The sequence below is a fragment of the Gopherus flavomarginatus genome, chromosome 12 (assembly GCF_025201925.1).
Source record: "Gopherus flavomarginatus isolate rGopFla2 chromosome 12, rGopFla2.mat.asm, whole genome shotgun sequence".
Taxonomy (NCBI): domain Eukaryota; kingdom Metazoa; phylum Chordata; order Testudines; family Testudinidae; genus Gopherus; species Gopherus flavomarginatus.
The window spans coordinates 50,238,236-50,263,510 of record NC_066628.1 but is presented as its reverse complement, the minus strand read 5'-3'; the positions used below and the strand labels follow the sequence as shown (position 1 = coordinate 50,263,510).

Below are 25,275 nucleotides of genomic sequence, written 5' to 3'. Positions count from 1 at the left end.
TGCTGGGACCCCTAGATGCTCATCAGTCAGTATGGCCATTCATCCAGTGGACTCGAAGCACTTTACAAACTTTAATGAGTTTGGCTCACTGCATCAGCCCGGGGGCAGGTCAGTGTTGTCCCTTTTCCCTAGGCGGGGGGGGGGGGGGGCCCGCACCATAGGGCAGGGACTTGGCTCCTGCAAGGACAGGCCCTGCCTCAGGCACTAGGTGCTTGCTTTCCCTTCAAATCTCTTTCTGCCCCGGGGTGCAGCCCCACCAACCCACCCACAGGGCAGCAAGCACTAGTGCAAACACGCTGTGCAGGGTGATGCTGCTGCAGGCCAAGAACGGGGGGCAAAACCTTCAGCCCTGCAGGGCCTGCACAGCCTGATGCATATGAGCCCACTACAGTCAAACGGGGAGAGACAGGGTGCCTGAGCCTTCTGTTGCCCCCCCCCCCCCCCCGCCGCCCAGTTGCTCCCCCACAGCATCCTCTGCCCAGGGCCGGCTTTAGGCCAATTCCACCAATTCCCCCAAATCGGGCCCCGCGCCTAGTGACAATCTCTTCCCTGGCTAGAGGCGCCTTTTTAATTTTTACTCACGTGGTGGCGCCCCGGGTCTTCGGCAGCACTTGGGTGCTGGGTCCTTCGCTTGTTTGGGTCTTCAGTGCGGGTTCTTCAGTGCCGCTGAACACCTGGAGCGAGAGAAGGACCCGCAGCCCCAGGCTCGGAGCAGCGCTCGCTCAGTACAAGCCCCACGAGGTTTTATTACGTCTCTTCTTTAAATTCTTTCTGTCTTCCCTGCCGGAGCCCCGTCGAAACGGTTTGAATTGGGCCCCACACTTCCTAAAGCCGGCCCTGCCTCTGCCCGTCCCGTTCTCTCCATAGCCCCCCAGGGTACTCCATCCCCCTGCCCCCAACATCCCTCCTCTGCCCCCTGCTCTCTACGGCCCCCCATACACACCCCATCCTCTGCCCCCAACATCCCTCCTCTGCCCCCTCCTCTCTACGGCCCCCCATACACACCCCATCCCTCCTCTGCCCCCTCCTCTCTACGGCCCCCCATACACACCCCATCCCCTCCCCCCAACATCCCTCCTCTGCCCTCTCCTCCCTACGGCCCCCCATACACACCCCATCCCCTGCCCCCAACATCCCTCCTCTGCCCCCTCCTCCCTACAACCCCCATACACACCCCATCCCCTGCCCCCAACATCCCTCCTCTCCCCTCTCCTCCCTATGGCCCCCCATACACACCCCATCCCCTCCCCCCAACATCCCTCCTCTGCCCCGCTCCTCTCTACAGCCCCCCATACACACCCCATCCCCTGCCCCCAACATCCCTCCTCTGCCCCATCCTGTCTACGGCCCCCCATACACACCCCATCCCCTGCCCCCAACATCCCTCCTCTGCCCCATCCTGTCTACGGCCCCCCATACACACCCCATCCCCTGCCCCCAACATCCCTCCTCTGCCCCATCCTGTCTACGGCCCCCCATACACACCCCATCCCCTGCCCCCAACATCCCTCCTCTGCCCCATCCTGTCTACGGCCCCCCATACACACCCCATCCCCTGCCCCCAACATCCCTCCTCTGCCCCCTCTACGGCCCCCCATACACACCCCATCCCCTGCCCCCAACATCCCTCCTCTTCCCCCTCTACGGCCCCCCATACACAGCCCATCCCCTGCCCCCAACATCCCTCCTCTGCCCCTCTCCTCCCTACGGCCCCCCACCCCCCTGCCCCCAACATCCCTCCTCTGCCCCTCTTCTCTCTACGGTCCCCCATACACACCCCATCCCCTGCACCCAACATCCCTCCTCTGCCCCCTCCTCTCTACGGCCCCCCATACACACCCCATCCCCTGCCCCCAACATCCCTCCTCTGCCCCTCTCCTCCCTATGGCCCCCCATACACACCCCATCCCCTGCCCCCCCAACATCCCTCCTCTGCCCCTCTTCTCTCTATGGCCCCCCATACACACCCCATCCCCCTGCCCCAACATCCCTCCTCTCCCCTCTCCTCCCTATGGCCCCCCATACACACCCCATCCCCTGCCCCCAACATCCCTCCTCTGCCCCTCTCCTCCCTACAGCCCCCCACCCCCCTGCCCTCAACATCCCTCCTCTGCCCCCTCCTCTCTACGGCCCCCCATACACACCCCATCCCCCTGCCCCCCCAACATCCCTCCTCTGCCCCCCTCCTCCCTATGGCCCCCCATACACACCCCATCCCCTGCCCCCAACATCCCTCCTCTGCCCCTCTTCTCTCTACGGCCCCCCATACACACCCCATCCCCCTGCCCCCCAACATCCCTCCTCTGCCCCCCTCCTCCCTATGGCCCCCCATACACACCCCATCCCCCTGCCCCCCCCAACATCCCTCCTCTGCCCCCTGCTCTCTACGGCCCTCCCCCATACACACGTATCCTCTGACCCCGCCCCCACCCATTCTCTCGCACGGCCCCCCCCGGTTTCGCTTTTAGCGGGGCCGGGACCTACGGAGCCGCCGTAGCCGGGGCGGGGAGCGCGCGCGGGCCGGCGGGGCCATGGGGAACCTGTTCGGTCGGAAGCGGCGGAGCCGCGTCACGGAGCAGGACAAGGCGGTGCTGGTGAGCGGGGGCGGGGGGGCCTGGGCCCCGCCAGGGGCGGCCGCGCTCTTGGCGGTGACTGCGCCGGGTTTCGGTTCGGGGGGGGGAGCGGTTCTCCCGCCGGGCCCGGGCGCTGCAGCGGGGCCCCCCACAACCCCCCCACCCCCGGGGATCGCAGCGGGGCCCCCCACAACCCCCCCACCCCCGGGGATCGCAGCGGGGCCCCCCCACCTCCCCCCGGGGCCGCAGCGGGGGGTCCCCCACAACCCCCCCACCTCCCCCCGGGGATCGCAGCGGGGCCCCCCAACACCCCCACTGGGACTGCAGCGGGGCCCCCCAATATCCCCCAATAGACCCCTGGGGACAAAGCGGCCGTCAGGCTGGGCCCCCGCAGAGTTAACTGCACTGTCAGGGCCTTAGCACTGGAGTAAGTTCCTGTGATTCTCCATTTTGATCCACATCTCACTGTGCTCCAGTCAGGATGGTGCATTGTGTGCTGGCTCCTGGGATCTTCAGGGATTGTTAAATGTGTGTGAGGAGGGACATGTCGCTAGGTGCTCTCTCCTGTGTGTCCTACCACCTGTACGGCATGTACAGGAAACTCGTCTGGGCTGCACTGAGGACAGCTGTGTGTGTCTGACTGTCCTGGCAGTCCCGACGGCACTTACTCTTGTAACTTTCTGGAAGAACATAGTTTCCACTGGCTGCCAAAGGGGTAAAAAAACCCCCAAAGCTCTATAGGTGTTTCTGTCTTGGGAGCCACTGTTGCAAACATTTTTCTTTTTGGGGAGCGTGAAGTCACAAAGCAAAGAGGAGACAACAGTTTGAGGGTTAACTTTTGGCATTTAACCACTTTAGCTGCCTGCTGTGCTGTTGTCTTCTATGAACTAGCCGCTGAAACGATTAGAAAATCGGAACTTATCTGGACAGATGGAATGGGCAGCAGGTGTGCCCGACCTGGACCGTTAAATAGCAGTTGTACAGTTAAGCTTCCAAGGCTTGTCTTTTAACTGAATGCTGGTTTTATTCCTCTTCTCCATTAGCAACTGAAACAGCAGCGGGATAAACTGAAGCAATATCAGAAACGGATAACTCTGAATCTGGAAAGAGAGAGATCTGTAGCCTGGCAGCTGCTGAGAGATGGCAAGAAAGAGTAAGTGAGACACTGCAGCTTCTGATCAGTGGCAGAATGTGACGGCTGGGGATGGCAGAGAAGACAGTGTCCTTGCGATACAAAAGGATCTTTGTTGTTTCCAACATCTGGAGTAAAGTTACCAGGAAATGTTATTGACACATAGAATAGAAATGAGTTCATGGGATACCTACATAGGGCTTCTTTCTGTAGACAGAGTGAGGTTAAAAAGTAGGATTCAGAGTGACCCTGTGTGCTGAGCTTGGAAGGCCTTTGCCTGAGTCTCAAAGAGGGTTTGCAAAAATAGACTGTGGTCATCCTCTTCGATACACAGCTGCCATCTGTTAATGCTGTAATTTGATTTATGTGGGCACTTCTTGGGTGCACCAGTCCCTGCTGGGACCTGTAGTTCCCATGGGCTGAAGTAGTGATTTCCTTTTTCTACAAACTACATGGGTCCTGCAGGCTCCAGACATGTTAACAACACGGTCTAGGGTTCGGCAAAATTGGGCATCCCTGGCTAGAAATACCTCTTTTCACTGAGCTTTACTGCTGGCTTGCTCTGCAGAGGAAAATTCTTAACCAGAGCACGGACTGGAATAGATGTCATGGCACTCTCTCTGTCCTTTAAGAAACAAAGGTTGTGGTTTTTTTTTTATTTTACTGACAAGATTACAAAATTAATTCTTTGGCTTAAATCCTTCCAAACAATTTATGCAAAAAATCAATTTGGGAAGCATGGCTCAGCTTGTGTTTAATTATAAAGCCACAACACTTATCCGGATTCATCTGCCTGTGGAGAGAATTCCAGGCAGGCTTTGGAGAGCAGAATCTGTACTCTGGACAGAAAAAATTGGTGCCTTTGGGCTTTGGTCTCAGCTAGAACTTCCTAACTTCCATATCCATATCATCAACAGTGCAAAGTCGCTGCAGAGGGCTGACTATGGCTTGATTTAAAGTGATGTTGTTGCCTTAAATTTGCCCTTTAGTTTTACATTTTATAAAGACAATCTTTTGTAGACGCTCACATCAGTAGAAATATGAACACAATTTAAAAAAAATCCAATGGAAATGATATTTTGAGTGCCTAGCTCAATGGGGCCTTGACCTGAGTTCTCTGGTTGCTACCATAATACAAATAAACAGTCCTCTGCAGTGTTTGAAATCCAGACATTGCACTACTAAGATCCTGAAAGGGAAACTATCTTAATTATTTTCTTTGTCCGAGCTGGGAGAGATGCTAAAAAGAAACAGAGCACAGATAGTGACTTGTGAATAGTTTTTGAGAATTCTTTCACTGTTAATAATTAGAGGTATTTTGGATAACTGGTAAAGGAACTGGCATACAGCATGCATATTTCATTTATTGATTTTATATATATATAATTGTATGTATTGTGATAGCATTCAAAGGCCCCAGTCAGGATCAGAGCCCGGTTTTGGGGTTTTTTTTAGCAGTCTCCCGAAGAGTGTGCAACCCAATCTAATGCGCTGTTTAGTTAACAACGTCCTTTTGAGTTGTATTTTAGAACAGCAATACACGCACCTCCTTTCATTGTGCTTTACTGGTTAGTCACTTGGCCATTAGGCTCACATCTTAGGATGCTTCCTCCCAGCCCTCAAGTGTTTTAGAATTCCCAGAAATGCTCAGTAAATCTTCATGCTTAATTACAACATAGCTATGCACAAAGTACAAGTCTGATCAGTGAACACTCCCTAACAGAGCTGATACTCTCCCTGGTGGCTCTGTCTGGAATTTGTTGGTCCCGACTCATTAGACCTAATAACAAACCAAAGAGACCTTCTCCAGGGCAAAATACGTATGAAGAGGTCTGCACAGCTTCCAGTGATGACCTGAAATACTGTTTTTTCTGTCCTCCCGTTGCTCAGACCCCTAGCCCTTTCCCCTGTGCCTTTCTTCCACCATGGCTTTCACTGTCTGCCAGCTGGGCACCATCTGCTCCTGCCATTCACTTTCTATCCAGTGTTTCCTGCCTTGGATTTGATAAATCTTTGGCATTAAAATATTTTTTTTTAAAGTGAAAAGCAGCTTGTCCCAGAAGAAGCCTTGTGGAGAAGCTAAAGTTGTCATGAGGTGGGGAGGGCCCACCAGGCCTGGCTGTCGCCTTCAGTTCTGATTAATAACTAATACTTTCTACCCACCCCTCCCCTGAAAAAAATCTGTGGTCACGTGTAAATTCCTGCTAATCTGTTTGAGGGAGTTTCCTTACCTACTCCAGGCCCAAATAAGCATTCCCTCGTGTGGCTTGGTCCCAGGGCTGCCCATAACCCAGGGCTGGTCTACACTACGGGGGAAAATCGATCTCAGATACGCAGCTTCAACTATGTGAATAACGTAGCTGAAGTCGAAGTATCTAAGATTGAATTACTCACCGTCCTCACGGCGCGGGATCGATGTCCGCGGCTCCCCATGTCGACTCCGCAACTCCGTTCGGGTTGGTGGAGTTCCGGAATCGATATAAGCGCGTTCAGGGATCGATATATTGCGTCTAGATGAGACGCGCTATATCGATCCCCAAGCAATCGATTGCTACCCACCGATACGGCGGATAGTGAAGACGTAGCCCCAGAAGAGGTCATCCATTGTTGGTTAGTGTCTGCTCCTGGAAGCCCATTTCAGTACTGGAGAGTGACAGGCTGACAGCGAGTGCTGCTGCTGAGTGGCACATGTGAAGACTGCTAAATTCTCTGTGGTCTAGATACGAATTTGATGTGATCCATGTTAATCCTCTGTAAGCTGCACCGTGCTCTTCCCCATTAGTGGAAGACGTGGACTTGAGAACACGCAACAATTTGAATTAATGCTGGAAACTTTACACCAGGGATTGGCAACCTTTCAGAAGTGCTGTGCCGGGTCTTCGTTTATTCACGCTAATTTAAGGTTTCGCGTGCCAGTAATACATTTTAATGTTTTTAGAAGGTGCCTTTCTCTAAGTCTATACTACATAACTAAACTATTGTTCTATGTAAAGTACATAAAGTTTTTTAAATGTTTAAGAAGTTTCATTTAAAATTAAATTAAAATGCAGAGCCCCCTGGACTGGTGGGCAGGACCCAGGCAGTGTGAGTGCGTCTGAAAATCAGCTCGCGTGCCGCCTTCGGCATGTGCGCCATAGGTTGCCTACCCCTGCTTTATGCCATATTTAGTTCCATTTCCTGGCTCTGCAGATGTCTAACCATTAATTCCAATTCGCCGTTAGGTTTTCTCCCCTGTCCAATGCTATGAAATTCGCACAGTTCAGAACTATCTGTTGGTCACTGGCTTAATCTTTTCTGAAAAGAAATCTCTTGACTAAATGTTTGACTAATCTGCCCCTTTTTATTACCTCCTTCCTGATGGGAGTTATTCCGCCAGTGCACTTTAGGTGTGTGTTTTACAAGAACACCTCACAAAAGCTGTAATGTAGCATTGGTGTGATTTTTCTAGGCTCACTTGTTTGAGTTTTCTTTCTGCTCTTTTTTTTCATTCAGAAAAGCCAAGTTATTGCTAAAGAAGAAGCGCTACCAAGAGCAGCTGCTAGATAAAACAGAAAACCAGATCAGCAACCTGGAACGCATGGTATGCAAGAATCCGTGAATCCCAGGGAATGGCTTCTTGTGCGCAGCGTTTTAGGATGCAGGCTCCCTTTTGCCTGTGTGTAATTACAGCTAACTGTTCTAACAGTAATGGCACTTAATGCGAGGCTAGTAGTACAAACATTTCATAGAACTGACTACGCCATGATTATCTCCTAACCTGGGTATGAACTTGGTCCAGTTTTCGTGGACATCTGATGAAGTGGGTATTCACCCACGAAAGCTCATGCTCCAATACATCTGTTAGTCTATAAGGTGCCACAGGGCTCTTTGTTGCTTTTTACAGATCCAGACTAAAGCCACCCCTCTGATACTTGGTCCAGTTTGTAATGTAGACTGGGCCGTAATGCTGTGTCTCATCAGTAAGTAAAGCCTTGGTCTAGTGCAGCAATGGATGCCTCCGTTTTAAAGAGACCGTTTCTAGAAGTGGGTGGAGTTCAGCTTCGAGACCAATTTAGACTTAAGCCTCTGCTAAGATTGCCAACAAGGGAGCCAGCTACGGCCCACTTCAGTGGTGGTGTCGAAGCAGCCACCGGAGCTAAGGAATTCATTTCGCGCAGGCCCTGGAACAGCAATTGGATGGTTACGGCTTCTCATTATTACCGACTTGAGGCGGATGTGAACCCAATAACCGCTAAGTAAAAGGCTCCATATGCCAGCTGCCTGAGCCTTCTGGTCTGTTTCTGTATTGCCCATTGATGGGGGTGTGACTGCTCTTGACTCAGCTGTGACTCATGTTCTTACCCTAGGTCCAGGATATTGAATTCACCCAGATTGAAATGAAGGTGATTGAAGGCCTGAAAATTGGCAATGAATGTCTGAATAAAATGCATGAGGTAAGGGTGACCCTGAGAGCTCTGGGGGAGGCAGAGTTGTGGGGATTCACATCTGTTCTGCAGCCCTTCTGTGAGGATTTTGGCTTTCTCCTTCTAGGTCATGTCAATAGAAGAAGTGGAAAGAATAATAGATGAAACCCAAGATGCTGTGGAATATCAAAGGGTATGTATAGCACACACATGCGGTCCTGAACAGAGATGACCAATCATGCCGTGTTCTTGTGATGTGGACTATGTTCCTTGCTGCCAGCTAGGCTAAGATCTGCCAAAACTCATTTCAGAGGTGACCAAATGAGGGTTTGAATTTAGGCTTCCTGCAGCAAAAAGCCAGAGCAATAACTGTATGTGTCATGGGGTCCCCTTAGCACATGCACTGTTTTGTGTGTGTGTGTGCAGTGCTGTAAGCAGCTGAGCTGTCCTGCTGTGGTGTTCACTGGCACATCCATCTCTCTCCTGCACAGCAAATTGATGAAATGTTGGCTGGCAGCTTCACCGAAGAAGATGAAGATGCCATTTTAGAAGAATTAAATGCCATTACTCAGGTGAGCCTTAATTTCATGCTCTTGTAATTACCTTTAATCCACATTTCCAAGTGGTAATCTTTCATCAGGGAAGGGGTCATTTCCCCTGTAGAGATGGCAGTTGATTTAATTCTGCTAGATATCTTAATTATAGCTGCATGTGCTTGATCTATGTGTGATCTAAGGAGCCAGCCAGATGCTCTGTATTTGGGAGATGCTTGAAGCACATTGAACGTTTTTAAGGGTGGGTTTTTATTTACACTGTTGTTACAGACAGGAATCTTGTGGATCGGGGCACTGCCTTCGCTAGGCGGCTGGCCCACTTTACTTGACTAAGACGTTGACTGTTCCAGGCAGGGTTCGCTGTCTTACTTCCACCTCTGGTCTCTGTCCCTCCACCCTTCATGGAGTCTATGGCTGTTCCAAACTCCAGTCTTGAGGTTGTCTGGCTTTACCACCAGAAACCTTCAGTCCAGTGGGGTGTGGTGATGGGAGTCTGCAGCCGGCCCTGCCAGGAGGAAACTCATGGCTAATCTGTGTTCATAATAAACATCCTTTTACAAAGCCAGGCCATTCCTGGTCCGCTGGACAGCACTGAAACTAGCAACTGTAAGCAGCAGCGTCTCCTGCAGTTCTAGGGGAAGGTGCCTTTTTGCAGGCAGAAGCACCTGTTGGTATAGTTCCCAAGCCAGCTCAGTGCAGAAGCCTGGAAGGAGCTCTGTGCCAACACAGCGGCATGTGGGCTGAGTGAGACGTGACATGTTTAATGTGCTTACAGGAACAGCGCGAGCTCCCTGAAGTTCCAACTGAGCCACTCCCGGAAAAGATCCCAGGTAGAGTCTCTTTATTTGATTGCATGACTTCCTGCTTCTCCTGCATCTTCTCAGGGGTCCAGCGGCAAGTGGGGACCCTTCTTGTTTGCGGAGGATGCAGCGTTTCTGAATGTGAGCGGCTGAATGGTGCCTGGCGCAGTGTGGGCTTGAGTTGTGCAAGCTTCTTCTGACAAATGCAGCTTACCCTGGACCTTCAGCCCCCGCACAGTTCAGCCTCTGTCCAGCCTCCCAAGTTGTTCAGCCAGTGCATCTCGTAATCTGCATTGTGGCCTAGCGCTCCTACCCTCTTTTAAACCAGGCCATCCCAAGTGACATTTCTCACTGGCAGGGAGGCTTCCTGGCACAGCAGCGACGCATAACGCTTGTTAGCGTGCTAGGCTCACCCCGAGAGATCTTGTTGTGTTTCTCCCCCTGGACTTGGGAGTCTGTGATGCCAGAAACGGTTGGGATCCCTCCCAGCTCGGCTGCTACCACAGTGTGCTGCTGGTAGGGGGGCTCCAGTTCCAATCCAATTGCTCTTTTTAGGGTCATAAACTAGGCCCATGACTGTCTCATGAGCACCGTGTCTCTCAGAACGCTAGGACCCAGGAGTTCTGCAGAGGTCATGCTTCTTGCCTCCAGGAGGGGCCCATGTGCTGGCTCACCCCTGAGCATCCAGTGCAGGAGACTGCGCTGTAGGGGTTGTGCAGTTAGCACACAGAATAGATGATGAGCCAGAATGCAGGGGCAGATGAACTGCGACACTCCAGGGCCTTAGCCTGGCTTTGGAGAGGAAGGAGTTAAAGTCCAGCCCCAGAGAAATGGGGCTCTGCCCTTGCCAGAAGAGTGTCAAAGAAACCCTGTCCTGGGGGCAAACGATGAAATGAGGCTGGACTCACGCTTGGTTTGTGGAGCTGAGTCTTCCCTCGAGGGGAGGAATCCAGCCTCCTGATTGTAGGAGCCAGGAGCAGTGAAAGCCACAGGATGTCTGGTTTTGGCTGTGACAGCTGGACAGTAAACGGGTCTGTCAGTCCAGGCTGTCAGTCGGTAGCCGGCTGGCCACACCCTAACGTGATCTCTACTTGTAGAGGCCAGCTCAGTCCCTGTGAGGATGCATGTTGTCGTAACTCAGATGAGGGAGATCTGTAGCCAGCGCCCTGCGGGTAACTGCATGCTTTGCCCTTGTGTTGTATGATGCAGTGCACTGGTCTTTCCTTCTCAGGTCTCTAGATTGTAGCTGGTATTTGTTAAGATTGTATTTTAACTGCTGGAGCAATCAGGGGGGCAGAGGGAGATGCTGGATGAATAGAATTGCTCTTGGTGTATCGTTCAGTAGATTTCCCAGGTACTGCTGGAGTGCTCCTGCCTTGCAGAGACATGAGAGATGAGTCCTATTTCTCTCGCAGGACTTGCCTCTCTGTTTTCTCTTATTCTGAACTGAGTTTCTCTTTCTTCCACAGAAGCATCACCTGTCAAGATCAGGGCCAAGCCAGAACTGGTGGCAGCATCTTAATTCCACTCCTGGGGACAACCCCAAATACCTTCCATCATGGACAGTTTGGAATCCCAGCATGCCCTGGGAACAGGAAACACCTCAGTAGCATCCCAGCTGCGCTGGGCGAATGTGCTGGAGTGAGGTTTCCTGCGCAGGGCAGGAAATCTCAGCAGATTATTGCTCTTGTATCAAGATTATTTTCTAGTGCTTTCTTTTTGTAATTTAAATTCTAAACTCACTCAGCTGCTCTGTCTCTGGATTAAACAGGGACTTTAAAACTTCCAAAGCCAAATGCTTTCTACAGGCTGCTTTCAAGTGCAAATCTGCCTGTGCAACCAGCACTGCCATTACTGATCTGTTAGAAGTCCATGTGCTGGTCTTGGAACACTGGAGTGATAAAAATGGTTTTTGTAGTCACTATGTTACACTGCACTGCTAGGAACCCATCAGACCTTCCCTTTCGCTGTGATCCTGTGTCTCTCTGATCTTCCTCCTCTGGCTTGGGCTCCGCTGTCTAAATCAGACTGCCTGGCTTGGCACTGGGATCTGAGAGCTCGCTCTAGGGCATGGGCAACGTGCAGCCAAATTGAGCACAAGCATCACTTCTGACCTGCAGGCAGTGACACTGTGGGTAGCAACAGCCTCTCTGCTGAAGGAGAAGCCTTTAGGGGTGAGGAGAAAAGTTTTACTACTTCAAATCTCTTGCAGCTCAAGCACCCTTGAGTGAGGCGTAGTGAAGCTGTTATGCCGCTGGGCCTGGCACAAAAGTGGGTTTGGTGAGGCTGCCAGCAGAGAACTTCCTCCCGTTGACTCTCATTTTAAAACTTGCTTATTTGGGAGGCCAACACTCTTCTGGGCTGGGATCTCTGTGCGCTCGACAGGGCAATTGGCCTGATTTACAATAGGCCGCAACAGCACTCGTGAGAGAAAAGTTGCTCTGCAGTGAGATGGAAGAGGCCGTCTCCTACCAGGCCACGAGTCAGAATGTGTCCTGGTCAGACCTCGCACTGTTGCCCATTTACCTGTGGAAACCTGTGGTGCTAGATGTGACTGAGCAGAATGTAAGTTCTAGGAATCTGATGGGCCTCTTAAAACTAGAACAGGGACTCACTGGGTTAGGATACTGTTCAAAAGCTGTCCCCTGGCGGCTCTGCTCCCCACCAGAGGTGGACTCATCTTTACAAGATGCAGATGGATTGAAATGGCTTCTGCTTTCAGATATCAGCACTCCCCATTCTGTGTGTCGTGTGTGTGTGTGTGTGTGTGTGTGTGTGTGTAAAGCGTGAGTGGGTATGAACAGGTGATTGATTCTGTATATGGGAACAAAGTGTGTGCTTTCTTAAATTATCACCACAAAGATCCTGTATACTTTTATTTCCACATTTGCAAAGAGAAGTTAAATGTATGATTTCACTGAGCTGCAGAGGACAGCTCTGAACTCCCCCATGGTGCAGAAGGATACAGGACAGGGTGGCTGATGAATCAGACAGAATGCTGAGGCCCAGGCTGCAAAGCCTGAATGGTGCTTACTCTCTGTCCTGAACTGACCTTGTGTTCACAGAAACTTTGTCCCTGGGCTGGTAGGTTGCATCTGGGTTTATCTGTCCTTGGAAACCAGTATGCTCGGCTGGATGTCTGCAGCCTCGGCTAGTCAGCCTGAGCAGTGCCTGCAACCAACATACTGTCCCTTGCTTGAAGACACACCCTTCAATTCACCCTCTCTGCAATGGGGTGCTGAGATGTAAGATAGCCAGAGAGCTCTTTGGTGCTGTTAGGTGAATGCTTCTGGGGGAATATGCAACTTGGTGCTTGATAATAAATATTCTCAGAGGCTGTGCCGCTTTCCAGTAGCGAAGGGCCAACAGCAAAAGTACTCCTTTAAAATCATGTTTTCCCTGATTCTATGTGGGGGAAACTCCAAGGGCTGGGCTCTGAGCTGTCTCACTTGTGCAAGAGATGAGAGTCCCCTTGGTGGCAGGCCCCTTGGAACTTGATATGTTCAGGCTTTTAGCAGAGGATCCCTATTTGTGTTTTCCAGCAAAGCCAAGGCACAAATGGTGCTGGGAGATCCCTCACCCTCACAGCAGCCTGAGCCCTCCGGGGGACTCTGCTTTTCATGGTGAAAGTGGCACTGCTGTTACGTGTTATTTAACCCAGCTCTTTCTGGAGCCAACAGATCAGGGCTAACATGTTCCCCTTTCTGTGTGTGTTATCTTAGTCCTCTCTGGAGCCACCAGGGAACTGGCCCTTAAGCCTGGCTTTGACAGGCAAGAGCTAAAGTGGGTGAGTCAGGTCTTTAAACCCCCCCCCGCCCCATTTATTTTAAAAGTAGACTTTGTTGCCGGTTCAAGCCTTTGAATGTTGTGCAGTGTGCGTGTTTTCAGGGTTGTCCCCATGTTGGTCCTGGGATATGAGACACAAGGTGCGTGAGGGAATCTCTCTTTTATTGGACCAACTTCAAGTGGTGAGAGAGATGGTTTTGAGCCAGACAGTGCTCTTGTTGAGGTCTGGGAGCAGTACTCCGAGTGTCACAGCTAAGTCCAAGGTGGAAGAGATGGTTTAGCATAAGCAGTTAACACGTTGAGAGACCATTCAAAGGTGTTAGCAGGCCAGGTCACTTTGAGTTGTCTCTTACAATATGTTTAGCATAAGCAGTTATCTGTTCCACCTTGTATCTAGCCGTGATCTCCAAGTACCTTTCCCAGACCTGAAGAAGAGGTCAGTGTAAGCTTGAAATCGTCTCTCTCACCACCAGATCTGGTCCAATAAAACAGTGGTTCTCTTCTTTCATTTGGGGACCCCTAAGTGTTTTTTGAATGGGTTGCAGACCCCTTTGGAAATCTGTGGTTGAATTCTGGTCAGTCAGTTTTCAGTCTGTCTTTTGCAGTCCCCTTAGACATTGTCCATGGACCCCCTCAGGGTCCGCAGAGCACAGGTTGAGACCCTCTACACTAAGACTCTCATGCACCTTGTGTCTGCAATATGCACGTTCTCCACCAGAGGGAGCTCTGTCCTCACAAGCTCAGTGTGTGTGTTTTGAACACAATCTGTATGTATCATTTAATCTAACTAGTGCCCTCTGTCAGCTACTCTCATTTCACCCTAGCGGACTCCTTCTGTCCATTTGGAGTAGATGCTGGACTGTGGCAATGGAGAAGAGTGCAAGGCCTTTCCTAATGGTGCAGTGCTTTTCCCCTTCAGTATTGTGAGCATGCGCTGTCAGGCAGGGCTATCACTTATCACTGTGTCAGGAGAGGTGGAAACACACTTCTGCTCTAACTCTGGGCTTTAGTGAATGTCGTGCTAACAAAGGCCGTGCAAGCCAGGCTTAGGGGAGTTAGCACTCTTGCAGTGTCAGGTGCACTGAAGTGCCAGGCAGGGACCTAAATGTTCTGCTATCATCTGTGGTCTTTTGCTTGTGACCCTTTTTTGGGTTCATATCCCAGACAGGCAGTTGGGTTAGCACTGAAGGGGTTAATGCAGCATGCCGCGTTCATGACCACTTCCTGATCTGCCAACCCTTTCCTGCTTTAATCCTTGTCTCCAACAGCTCCTGCTGCCTGTCTCCTTGGGAGGAAAAGCCAGGAGGGGTGTGGTGGTGTTATAACAATAAAGTATTTATAATAGTTTCACCAATTCAGCTTCCGTAATCAGATTGTCATGGTAAATGTGTTTTGAGTGACTGAGGGGCCTTCCATCTCCCACCCAGCCCTCCTCCCTACAGACCAGGGAGAGCTGGGAAAGGAATGGCCAGCGCCTGCACTCCTGTAGCACAGAGCAACCCGAGCTGGGGAGCAGAATTTTGTTAACAAGTTATGGGACTATTGCCAAGTCTGCGGTGTGGCTTGGGTGCAACCTGCAGCCAGGTTAAAATGGGGAGAGAGAGGTTGGAGCGTGTGGATGTGGTGAATGGTGTATACTAAACCGTAGTTGCTATTGGCAGCTAGAATGAAGGCTGAGAAGGGCAAATCCAGTGTAAACCCATCACTGCAGCCAGCTGTGACTGTCTTCACCTCCTGTAGTGGTGGAGGGGAAACTCTTCCCCTCCCCTGCACCACAGCCCTGGCAGCTTCACTGCACAGGATGTTTGATGCCGTCTTCCCCACTTGGGACGCAGCACAGCAGGGTTAGTGCAAAGGTTTGTGACCACCAAAAGAATGTGGTTTTAAAGATGCCCATCACAAGCTAAGGGGACAGTGGGAGTGACTTGCAGACCCATAACCTGCAATGAGGTCTGTGTAGTTTGAAAGCTTGTCTCTTTCGCCAACAGAGGTGGGTCTAATAACCAATCTTATCTGACCCATCTTGTCTCCCTTGTAGCCCCTTAACATTTACAGAGACTGGTGATTTGTCGTTTCTAGCCGAGCTGTTGAACGTGAGTCTCTGGTATTTCTAATGCTCCAATCAGCACAGGATCCAAGCACCACAGCATTTAACGTGACTTGTTTTGAAATGGAAAAATCATCTGACGCCGTGCAGGAGTCAGGGATGGTGCGGGTCTGCTAGGAGACAATGCCACCTTTCCATCCTGTAGTTGCTGGAGAGACTCTGTTCCGGAGGGGTCTTTGCTGCTGCTCATTCCTTCCTGGGCCTCAGGGAGCAGGTGAATTCTGCAGCTGCAGGTGCATAGATCTTGTTCCTGAGAATAATGTTTGTGAGGGGGAGACGGAATTACAGCCGATGTTATGCAAGAAGCATTGCCTTTAAATAGAACGTTATTCAGAGTTGTCCGCAAGGTACCGGTCACCCCTTGGCTCTGTACACTGGGCTTTTTAAAAAAAGTCATGATAATCCCCTCCCCTCCCCTTGCTCTTCTGGGAGTTGCCCGGAAGCCAGGGCCTTGTGTCGGGGAGACGCTTTCTTCACACACACACTCCCTCATGGCCTGAACACCCTCTTTTGAAATCACTGCAGCCCTTTTAGGCTATATTTAATTGAGTTGTGTAACTGCTGTGATGACGCCATGCCAGGCCTGCTGTTGTTTCTATGCCAACACAGCTGGATTTTGGGGTGAGCTGGAAAGGGGAGAGGGGCTTAGCTCTGACAAAGGCTGAAGAAGTCACAGACCCCCCACTTGTCCAGATGTTTTCGGATGCGCCCACAGTGGAACTGATCAGATAAAAATCAGTGACTCCATTGAGAACACAGGCCTTTAACCTCCCGCTGGATCTAGGTGTGTTTAGCCCTGGGGGTGATGCATGCAGCTTCCCAGCGTTTGCAGCTGGGCGATGGACCAAAGGCAGCAGGTGACCCCTGCATATGCTGTCAGCTGGCGCCTTTGGGTCACTGGCTCTATATCTCTCTGTTGGTGGGAGCAGGGGGTTTCTACTCTCCCCTGTGAACACCGAGCCAGGAAATGTACAGCTTCTATTTTGGGGGTTCCCCCACTTTCCTTTCTGCCATCTTCATAACAATACCGTGCCTTTCAAAATCACTGTCCAAGCACTAAGTAGGGTAGGTAACGTCATAAAGATGGGAAAAATCCAGGCACAGAGAGAGGGAAGTAAGTTGTCCGTGATCCCACAGCCCAGTGAGAGTCAGAGAACCCAGGAGCTCTGACTTGGAGGCCCTCTGCTGTAACCACTGGGCCACGCTGAGGACTTGCAAGACCAACCCCTCTGGCAGAGGCAGGCTCAGTTGGGCTCCCCCAGCACATTTTGAGGGTTTGCTATAGTGATGCACCATTCCCAGTCGCAGGAACAAGCCGTGCAGCTCAGGAGATCCCTGCTGTGCCCTTCACGTGGCTGTGCTGGGGGGGACAATCAGAGCCGCCCCCCTGGAGGAAAGGCTCTAGTTGGTCAGATACTCCCCCTAGGCCGCAATGGCAGGAGCACGCGGGCTCTGGAGGAGGAGGGAATCAGGGCAATGCTAACAGCACCAAGCTGGGATGTGTGGGTGGGAGAAGAAGGGGATGCTCCTAAGGGCTATAGCCCCAAAGGATCTGCAGGCTGAATACGGTCAGGCAGGGTTAATCCGCTGCACACACGTGTCAGTGGAAGCTCCGAGCCCAAGCTGCAGTGCCCTCTGCTGGGAAACTCACCCTGGGGGGGTGCTTTGTCTTGTTCCCTGAGTGTTCCCTTAGTCACGTATTTTAAGTGGCCTTGTCTCACTGGCTAGCTCAGCTGGTGGGAAAGATCCTTGCCATTTCCCACAGCAAGCATGGCTGGGAGCCAAGCAGCTGTTAGCAGCCTGGGGAACAGGGGCTCTGTGACCTGAGTGCAGAGTGGATGACGCCCGTGATACATGGAGCTTGGCAGGTGGCAGGAGCGGTACCTTTAGTGACAGATCAGAAGTCCCAGAGTCACCAGCCAGCTGCCCTGGGACTTCAGGGGGAAACGCAGATCAATTTCCTCCCTGATTTCTAACCTGGCTGGAGCCTCACAAACGTAGCACTGTCTCCATGTGCCTCGGCTTGGCCAATCTCTCCCACCCCTACCCCACTTCTAGCCCACTCAACCAGCACTGAACTGGTAGTGGGGGTTCCCCACACTCATGTGCCACCATGGACATGCGTTATGGCTTCTCCAAGTTTTACAGCAATGTCTGCCCTGCTGCACAGATGGCCTGATGCTGGCTTCCTTTCAAGAAGCACTCGGGGTTGCCTACAGGTGTCTGCCCCGTGCTGCCGTTCAGCAGACAGCTCCCTTCTGGCCCTCACAGCAGGCTGCCCAGGGCTGAGATGAGCCAGGATATGCAGGAGCACGTTGACAACATCCCAATTTACAGCAACCGTAAGCCAGGTCTAGGCTAAAAATTGGAGTTGACCCAGCTGGGTCCCTCAGGGTAGTGAAAAATCCCTCCCCCCGGGACGTCGTTACGCCCCGATTATAGACAGTGCTGGGCTGATGTTAGAATTCCAGGGCAGTGGATTAACTACAGCAACGGGAGAGCCCCTCCTGTCCCTGCAGTGTCCACACCGAAGGGCTGCAGCTGTCCTGCCATTGTTTGAGGAGGAAGTAAAAGACTCTGCCTTGGGCCGGAAACGCCTGGGAGATGCTGTGAGGGTTACCAATGCCTCAGGAAGAGACAGCCCCTCTCTGCTTTGCTTAGCTAAGGATCCAAATCTGCCAGCTTTACACGTGCTGGGTGTGACCTCTGTGTGAGCAGCCCATGAAATCAGTGGATGTAACAGCTGAGCAGCGTGTGCAAGGGCGTGCGCTGGGCCCCTAACAAATCCATAACACATCCATAGGGATCCTGCTGCGGCTCTCGGCATGTCAGAGATGCTGTCCAGCTAGCCCTGTGCACGTCTCTGTTTAAAAATGTGATGCATGCGTCCCAGCATCCCAATTATGCAAATCACACAAACTATTCCTGCTTCCTAAAACTTCCCTTGGGAGCTCCTAGTTCAGCATTACTGGCTTAAGTTTAGCCTTTCATCTCCCTGGGAGTGACACCAAGGAGCTGATCCTCCCGGCAGCATCTGGAGCAAGGATCCTGTTGTGTCTCTCTCCCCCTTGACCTCGGCTTCCTCTCCGGCTCGCTGACAGCGGCACACGTTGCAGCTGTTGCTCAGTGGGTTACCTCAGAGCCACCATTGGAGCAGAGGGTGAGTTTCGCTCTTGGCTTTTGCGCGTTTATTTGCTTTTCTTCCAAGGGCCCAGTGGGGTCAGTGGAATGTGATACTGACAGAAGATCTATCTTGTTTTCCAGCATGTTGTATCAGCCCAGCTCTCTGTCCCTTTGTTGCCTTCCCTGCATCCTCCTACAACAAATTCCTATCCATCCATCTGGCTTCCCTCCCTCTTCCCATGGTCCCAGCCTCAATTACCTTGTCTTTATTGATGGTTGCTTTGTCCTCACTATCCATCTAGTCCTCCCACCCACTCCTTCTCTTCCATACTTCTGGCCTCTTCCCGGCATTCCCCACCACTGGGCGCTTGGGGGGGAAGTTGCTGTTTCACCCCCTCCTCCCACCAGTTTGATGTGCTACCTGACTGCAGGCTTTATCCTAGAGGAGCTGGAACTGAGCCCTCTCCCTGAGCAAAGCCAACGGCTAAGCTGGCTGTGAAATTAACCCGGAGGTTGAGGAAGAGAATCGGGTGGTATTGCAGGGCCAGACCGAGGTTCTGAGCAGGAGGGGCTCAGCGAGCCTGTTATTTAAAGCAAGGCTGACAGGAAAGGACCGTCCGCAATGCATGTTGGTGGCAGGTCTATTGCAGCCTGCAGGTGCCCAGTCCATGGTTCCAAGAAGACCTCTGAAGACGTTAGCTTGCTGGTTTCTGCCGTATTCTGCTCTGGGCCTGCTCTCGTCTTCTAGCCATGCTAAACCCCACTCCCTGCAACCCCGGTCCTCACCCTCACGAGACAGCTCTGTAGCTACCTGGGGCTTCGTTGTAATCAGCTACAGATGTACCTCCTGGGTGAGAGAAGGGAGACGCTGCTTTACTCCAGCAGTATAGGGGTTTATGACACATTGGAGCAGGAGAGCGGCGTTTGCCTGTCCCATGCTCTAGCTGTATTACAGGTTGTTATATTTTAAAAAATACACATACATATTTCCACTTCAATTGACAAAAACATAGAGACCTTTCCAACCCCCTAGAACTAAAACGCCTTCCCGCACTCTCCACCCTGTACCCCAGGGAAAAGAGAGAAGAACATCCAGTGGGCATCACAGGTTAGCCGCATGTGTGTGCCCGCATGCACCCCAACCCTCAGTGCATTATATTCACACACCCTAGGCAGGGTCAGGGTTGACTTTCAGGAATTACTACTGTTCCTTTTGTCGCTGGGGAAGATGCACTGGAGGTCAGGGATGGAAACTGATACTGGCACCAGCTTCCAGCACAGCATGACCTTACTGCCCCGCCTCTGCTGACCCTTTGTATTTCAGAGGAAAAGGCCAGGGATGAAGAAACTTGCTCATCTATGCCCCTGCCCCCTCTTTGTTTCATCCACAGGGTTGCAAGCTCTCTGCCACCAGGACTCTTTTCTTACTACCCATTCGTGCAGCACCTAGCGCCCTGGGGCCTGAATCGTTGAATAGCCATGCTCAACCCCCCCTCACACACACAATAACACACTGGCGTAGGTTAATGAGTAAAAGTATTCAGCGACACTGCATATGAAAATATCGTGAAACAGGAACTTTCAACTCCTGTTAGCATCACTGCGTCAGACGCTCCCTTGGAAGAACTGGGCTGGCCACAGCCAGCATACCTTGCCCCAAGAGATGCCTCCTTTCATGCAAAATAAAGCAGAGGAAATGCGCGTTGGTGCTGGGACAAGCTCGACATTAGATACTCGGTGTGACGCAAGGTAAATCCTTTTCAAAAAGTTGGTGACTAATTTAAATGTTTGAAAAAAATATTGTAAGGGTGTGATTTTTTTCAGTGGTGCCCAAGTGGCTTTGCAGCACATGGCCATTAAAAAGCCATGGGGTGTCTGTGCCCACACAGGGGTGCATGGGAAAACCCCACCCTAAATGCTTTGATTTCAAGGACTTACAAACAGTGTCCCCTCATACCATTTTTTTTCCTGCCTCAACTATCTATAGCTGTGTCTCTCTCCAGACGTTTGTGTGTGTTCATCACCATGGTACCTTCATCTCTATGCGATAGCTGCCAACTGCCAAGAGAGCAGCTTTATATCTGATTACTAATGTTTCTGCTTGTATTACTCCTAAGACACTGAAGTAAATTGCTGTTCGTTATTCCCTGGCTGTATTTTGATGAGCCAACTGGCCCAGGCTCACCTCCGTACATCGCGAGTCTCTTCCATTGGAGTAACCGATGGGCCCCAATCCTGCAAATGTCTACGCAGGTGCTTAACTTTACCCATGCAGGCCTTGAGCCAGAGCTAATTAAAACCAGTGACTTCGGTGGGCTTTGGGGCAGACTCCTGGCCAGTCACGTTGGCTTCAATGGGCTGCCTAGCACACGTAAGGTGAAGCATGCACCTAAGGGGCGACAGGCTCTGCCCTTGAACATGTTAAGTCGCTCGCTTTGGGTGAGAGATTCTGTGTGTTCAACTGGGACTGTGACAATCACAGCCGTTAAGGCTTTGTCTACACTAACAACTTATGTCGGTTTAACGGCGTTGCTTCCGCACTCTTGAGCGATGCAGTTAGACACCGTGCTGTGTTGCTGGGAGGGCTGCTTCTGCCTCTCCGGGAGGTGGAGTCCCCATGCTCCCCGCAGAAGCTCTCCAGTGGGCGTAAGTAGCGACCTCACTAAGTGCAGCTGCAGCACTGTAAGTGTAAACCCTCTTCCTGAGCCTGGGCTCCCAGCTTGATGGCTGGGCTGTGATTCGAATACGGTTTGTGCTCCATTGGTGGTCAGCCATTCCAGCTGCTGAGGTAGAGCTGTGGGTGCCTCTGAAGAATGAACACTTGTGGGGCTTTCCCTCAGTAACTGAGTGTTTGGTTTGTGGCCTTGGAGCTGCGGAACGGAACCTGTCTTTATGGTGACTCAGGCTTTGCAGCTTCTCCACCCACGAGGTGGGGCCCTTTAGGTGCTGTGTGCGCCTCGGGCTGTTGATCTGAGCAGGGACGGGGCTGTGACTAGTTGGTGCTGGTTCATCACTTGGGCTGGGATAAGCCCTGGAGCTTGTTATTCCTCTGTTAGGAGGTGGCTGTGGGTTGCTAGCTGCTTAGTGATTCATAGATTTCTAAAGCCAGAAGGGACCACTGTGCTCATCTCTGACCTCCTGCCTCACGCAGGCCACGGACCCGCCCCAGTGATTCTTGAATCAAAGCTGTAACTCTTGTTTGAACTAGAGCACAGCTTTTAGACACGTGTGTGTGTGTGAGAGAGAGAGTGTTCACACACAGATATATTATTTATGTATGTGTGATTAATGCTTTGCATTAGCAGGATGCTGGCAGCTGCCACCTGCCCACTTGCCTTGTTTGTCATTCCTCTGTGTCCGTTCGTCTCTTAGTGTGGAAGCTGTCCAGGGCAGGGACCATGTCTCCCTGCGGGTCGTACAGTGCCCAGCACATGGGCAGGACTGACCAACAACAATAATAAATCATAGCTGCTATTTCTGACCTCCGCTTAGTTCAACAATGCAGCCGTGGGAATAGCCTCCAGAAGCCAGTGCAGATACCCTTGCTGAGCTTTCCCCATATCCCACTTGGTGACAGCTATGAAGTGTTAGAAATTCAGGAAAGTCTGGAAAATGAAAGGACCCTAATAACATTAAATCTTTGACTGTTTGTTATGACCTCAACAAATGAACAATAGCCAAATCCTCTAAACAAGAATTAAAACAGCACCGAGGTATAAGGCTCTGAGCACTAGGTGTGCTTATGGAGTTCATATTTCTGTACTTCAGGACAGCTCAGTAAACCACACAAAAAAGCTTTAAACAGACTAGTTTCCTCTGTTTGTTTCAATGGCTTGTATATTTCAGAGCCTCAGGAGCCCTGGTTCTACACTACTAAGTACATCCACTGGCTGGCAAGACTGTCCCAGGGTGGTTACTGTATCTGGGGAAAGCTTTTGCTTTGTTTGGACCAGCAGTTTGGTTTAACCCTTGGGTGCCCATACAGTGAGTGACAAACTAACCAAACAAAGATTGATGGATGCGGTAACTGATCTAGGTTTCCGTGGAAGTGCCAGACTGAGACTTCTTGATAGTTTGGACAGTGGTGAGAATTTTTGCCTGGCACGACCCTTCCATGGCTGTTCCCTGCTGATACCCTCAGAAAGAGACAAACAAAAAAATCTAACCTCCTTTTCACATTTTCAAACAAAAAGCCCCAGGGGAGAAAAAACCTTTGAGTAAACTCATGAAATCCAAAGACCAAAACAGTTACTGGCCATAAGCACCACACAAAATACCAGCCTGCCAAAGGGGACAGGAATTTGCTCCCAACCAAAACTTAGCTGCAAGATAAAATGCCCCGTATGCAGAAAGAAAATCCACAAGAAAAAGCAGTTCACTCTGCTGCTTTAGCTCTCGCCCATTAGGATGGTCCCGAAAGAGACAAATCAGATTTCAGAAAATCATGTTAAAATTCTTTTAAAATAAATGATTCTTAGCAGCATATCCAGGCAGTGCACACAGCAGGCAGCGTATTAGGATCCTAGTGGGGAAGCCATCTGCATGAGAGATGCAACATGCACATTTCCTGGTAATCTCATTTAACAAGCTGACACTTGCAGGTACATTTCTGCCTCATACCACATCATTTGGAGGGGCTTAATGAGACTAACCTGAAATATTATTTTCTTGAGTATTCTCTAATTTCAGTACATGCCAAAGAGGGAAGATTGAGTGTGTATTTTAGACTACCTGCTGCTGTCAGAGCAAAGATGGGATTTTAAAGGGAGAGCCTCTAAGAGCCTAAAATCTACAGAAGTGAGCGAGCGTGTGTCTGCCTCTCCCATATGGCGACTGAGTGTCATATAATCATGGAAATTAATGACAGAAGAGGCCTGTTAGATTTAGTCCATCCATCTGCAAATGCAGCCTTATTCCCTGTAGTACACAGACAAGTGGCATTTATTGTCCAGTCTTATTTGAAATGTGCCAAACAGTGGGAACACAGAATTACCTGACCAGACCAGTGACCCATCTAGCCCAGCATCCTGTCTCTACCAGCAGCCAGCATCAGCTGCTTGAGAGAAAGATACAAAAAACTGAGGAGTAGGCAGTTGTGGAATAACCTGTTTCATTCTAGTCCCCATCAGTTAGTGACTGGTTCATGCTCTAAAACAGAGGGTTTATATCCCTATTTCTTTTAATCCGATCTATTGTGTATGTTCTCATTACCCATATACTGTAAAGGTCTCATTCCTTTTGGAAATCTGGCTGAGCTTTTGGCTTGATGGTATCTTGTGCCAGTGAGTTCCACTGGTTAATTGTGAGTTGTGTACACATTTCCTTTTCTAGCTTTGAAATGTGTTGCCTTTCATTGAATGTCCCGGGCCTTCTTGGGGGAACAAGTCCACAGATGGCTACATCTCACTCCCTGGAAGCTTTACCAACTGTTCAAATGCGACCTCAGACCTGGTTCTTTCAGTCTCCTTTCCCCCACCAGCTCCTCCCCTCAACAACGAGATCCCAGCCAACCTCACTGCCTGGCTGCAACTTTGCACCTAGGGTACAGTTCTCTCTGTTACTTGGTCGTGCTTCTTCAAGCTGTTGAATAGCTCTTTTGTCAGTGAACGTGTTGCAATGAGCGAGCGCGTGACCCACCTAGAAGCGCTAGCATGACACCATAGTGTAATCATTAAAAAGAAGCCCTAATGGAACTTTTAAAGTAGCTCTCTCTCACACACACACCTGCAGTCACACTGGGCGGATTACATAACATGGTGTTGCTACAGTAACTTCACTCCACCCCAGCAGCAGCTGGAGGCGGATGTTAATGTGCTGTGAGCTGATACGTTCTCTCTCGGATAGAAAACACCCTCAGACAGAAAGGGAACTAGGGTTCCCATGAGAGGAATGTGGAGAGTGGGGAGCCCAGATTCGTATTAGGAATTCTGCAGGAAGCTGAATATGAAAGGCAGTGCTCCAAAGGGGATAATGTAGACTAGAGTAGGACTCCCCTGTGAAATGCTTCTAACCACAACTATTTCAAAGCTGTTGGTATAACTTCACTAATGGTGGGCTTGTTATAGAATCACAGAAACCTGGGGCTGGAAGGGGTCTCGCGAAGTCCAGCCCCATGCGCAGAAGCAGGACTGAAGCAGACCTAGCCCATCGCTGACTGGGGTTCATCCAAGCTGCTCTTAACCAATGGGAATTCCACAACCTCCCTTGGAGGCCTATTCTAGAACTTAATTACCCTCAGACTGAGAAAGTTTTTCCTAATATTCAAACTAAATCTGCCTTGCTGCAGATTAAGCCCCATTACTTCTTGTCTTCTCTTCAGTGGATGTGGAGAACAATTGATCATAATCCTCTTTATAACAGCCCTTCACAGATCTGAAGACTTATCAGGTCCCCCTCAGTCTTCTTTTCTCAAGAAAAAACAAGGCCAGTTTTTTAACCTTTCCTCATAGACCAGCTTTTCTAAACCTTTGATCATTTTTGTTGCTCTCTGCAGTCTCTCCAAATTAGCCATATCTTTCCTAAAGTGTGATGCCCAGAGCTGGACCCCATCCTCCAGCTGAGGCCTCACCAGTGCCAAGTAGCGCAGGACAGTTATCTCTTATGTCATACAAACACCACTCCCATTAAGTGACAAAGAGTCCTGTGGCACCTTATAGACTAACAGATGTATTGGAGCATGAACTTTTGTATTCACCCACAAAAGCTCATGCTGCAATACGTCTGTTAGTTTATAAGGTGCCACAGGACTCTTTGTCGCTTTTTACAGACCCAGACTAACACGGCTACCCCTCTGATAC

The 25,275-nt window shown here is 50.8% G+C and overlaps 1 protein-coding gene across 1 annotated transcript; it reads left to right on the top strand.

The window, feature by feature from the left end:
- The first annotated feature begins 2,506 nt into the window (after positions 1-2,506).
- Positions 2,507-14,602, top strand: CHMP6 (charged multivesicular body protein 6). Its single transcript, XM_050920760.1, has 8 exons — positions 2,507-2,594; positions 3,617-3,726; positions 7,198-7,285; positions 8,052-8,138; positions 8,236-8,301; positions 8,600-8,680; positions 9,438-9,492; positions 10,932-14,602. Exons 1-8 carry the CDS (start codon positions 2,532-2,534, stop codon positions 10,982-10,984), a joined length of 603 nt encoding a protein of 200 aa, XP_050776717.1. The 5' UTR covers positions 2,507-2,531; the 3' UTR covers positions 10,985-14,602.
- The last annotated feature ends 10,673 nt before the right edge of the window (positions 14,603-25,275 follow it).

Excerpts from the sequence above, each read along its gene's own strand:
- CHMP6 (XM_050920760.1), top strand. The coding sequence starts at position 2,532 with ATGGGGAACCTGTTCGGTCGGAAGCGGCGGAGCCGCGTCACGGAGCAG. Across the intron at positions 8,681-9,437 it reads AATTAAATGCCATTACTCAG|GAACAGCGCGAGCTCCCTGA; the intron begins GTGAGCCTTAAT and ends ATGTGCTTACAG. Across the intron at positions 9,493-10,931 it reads ACTCCCGGAAAAGATCCCAG|AAGCATCACCTGTCAAGATC; the intron begins GTAGAGTCTCTT and ends TTTCTTCCACAG.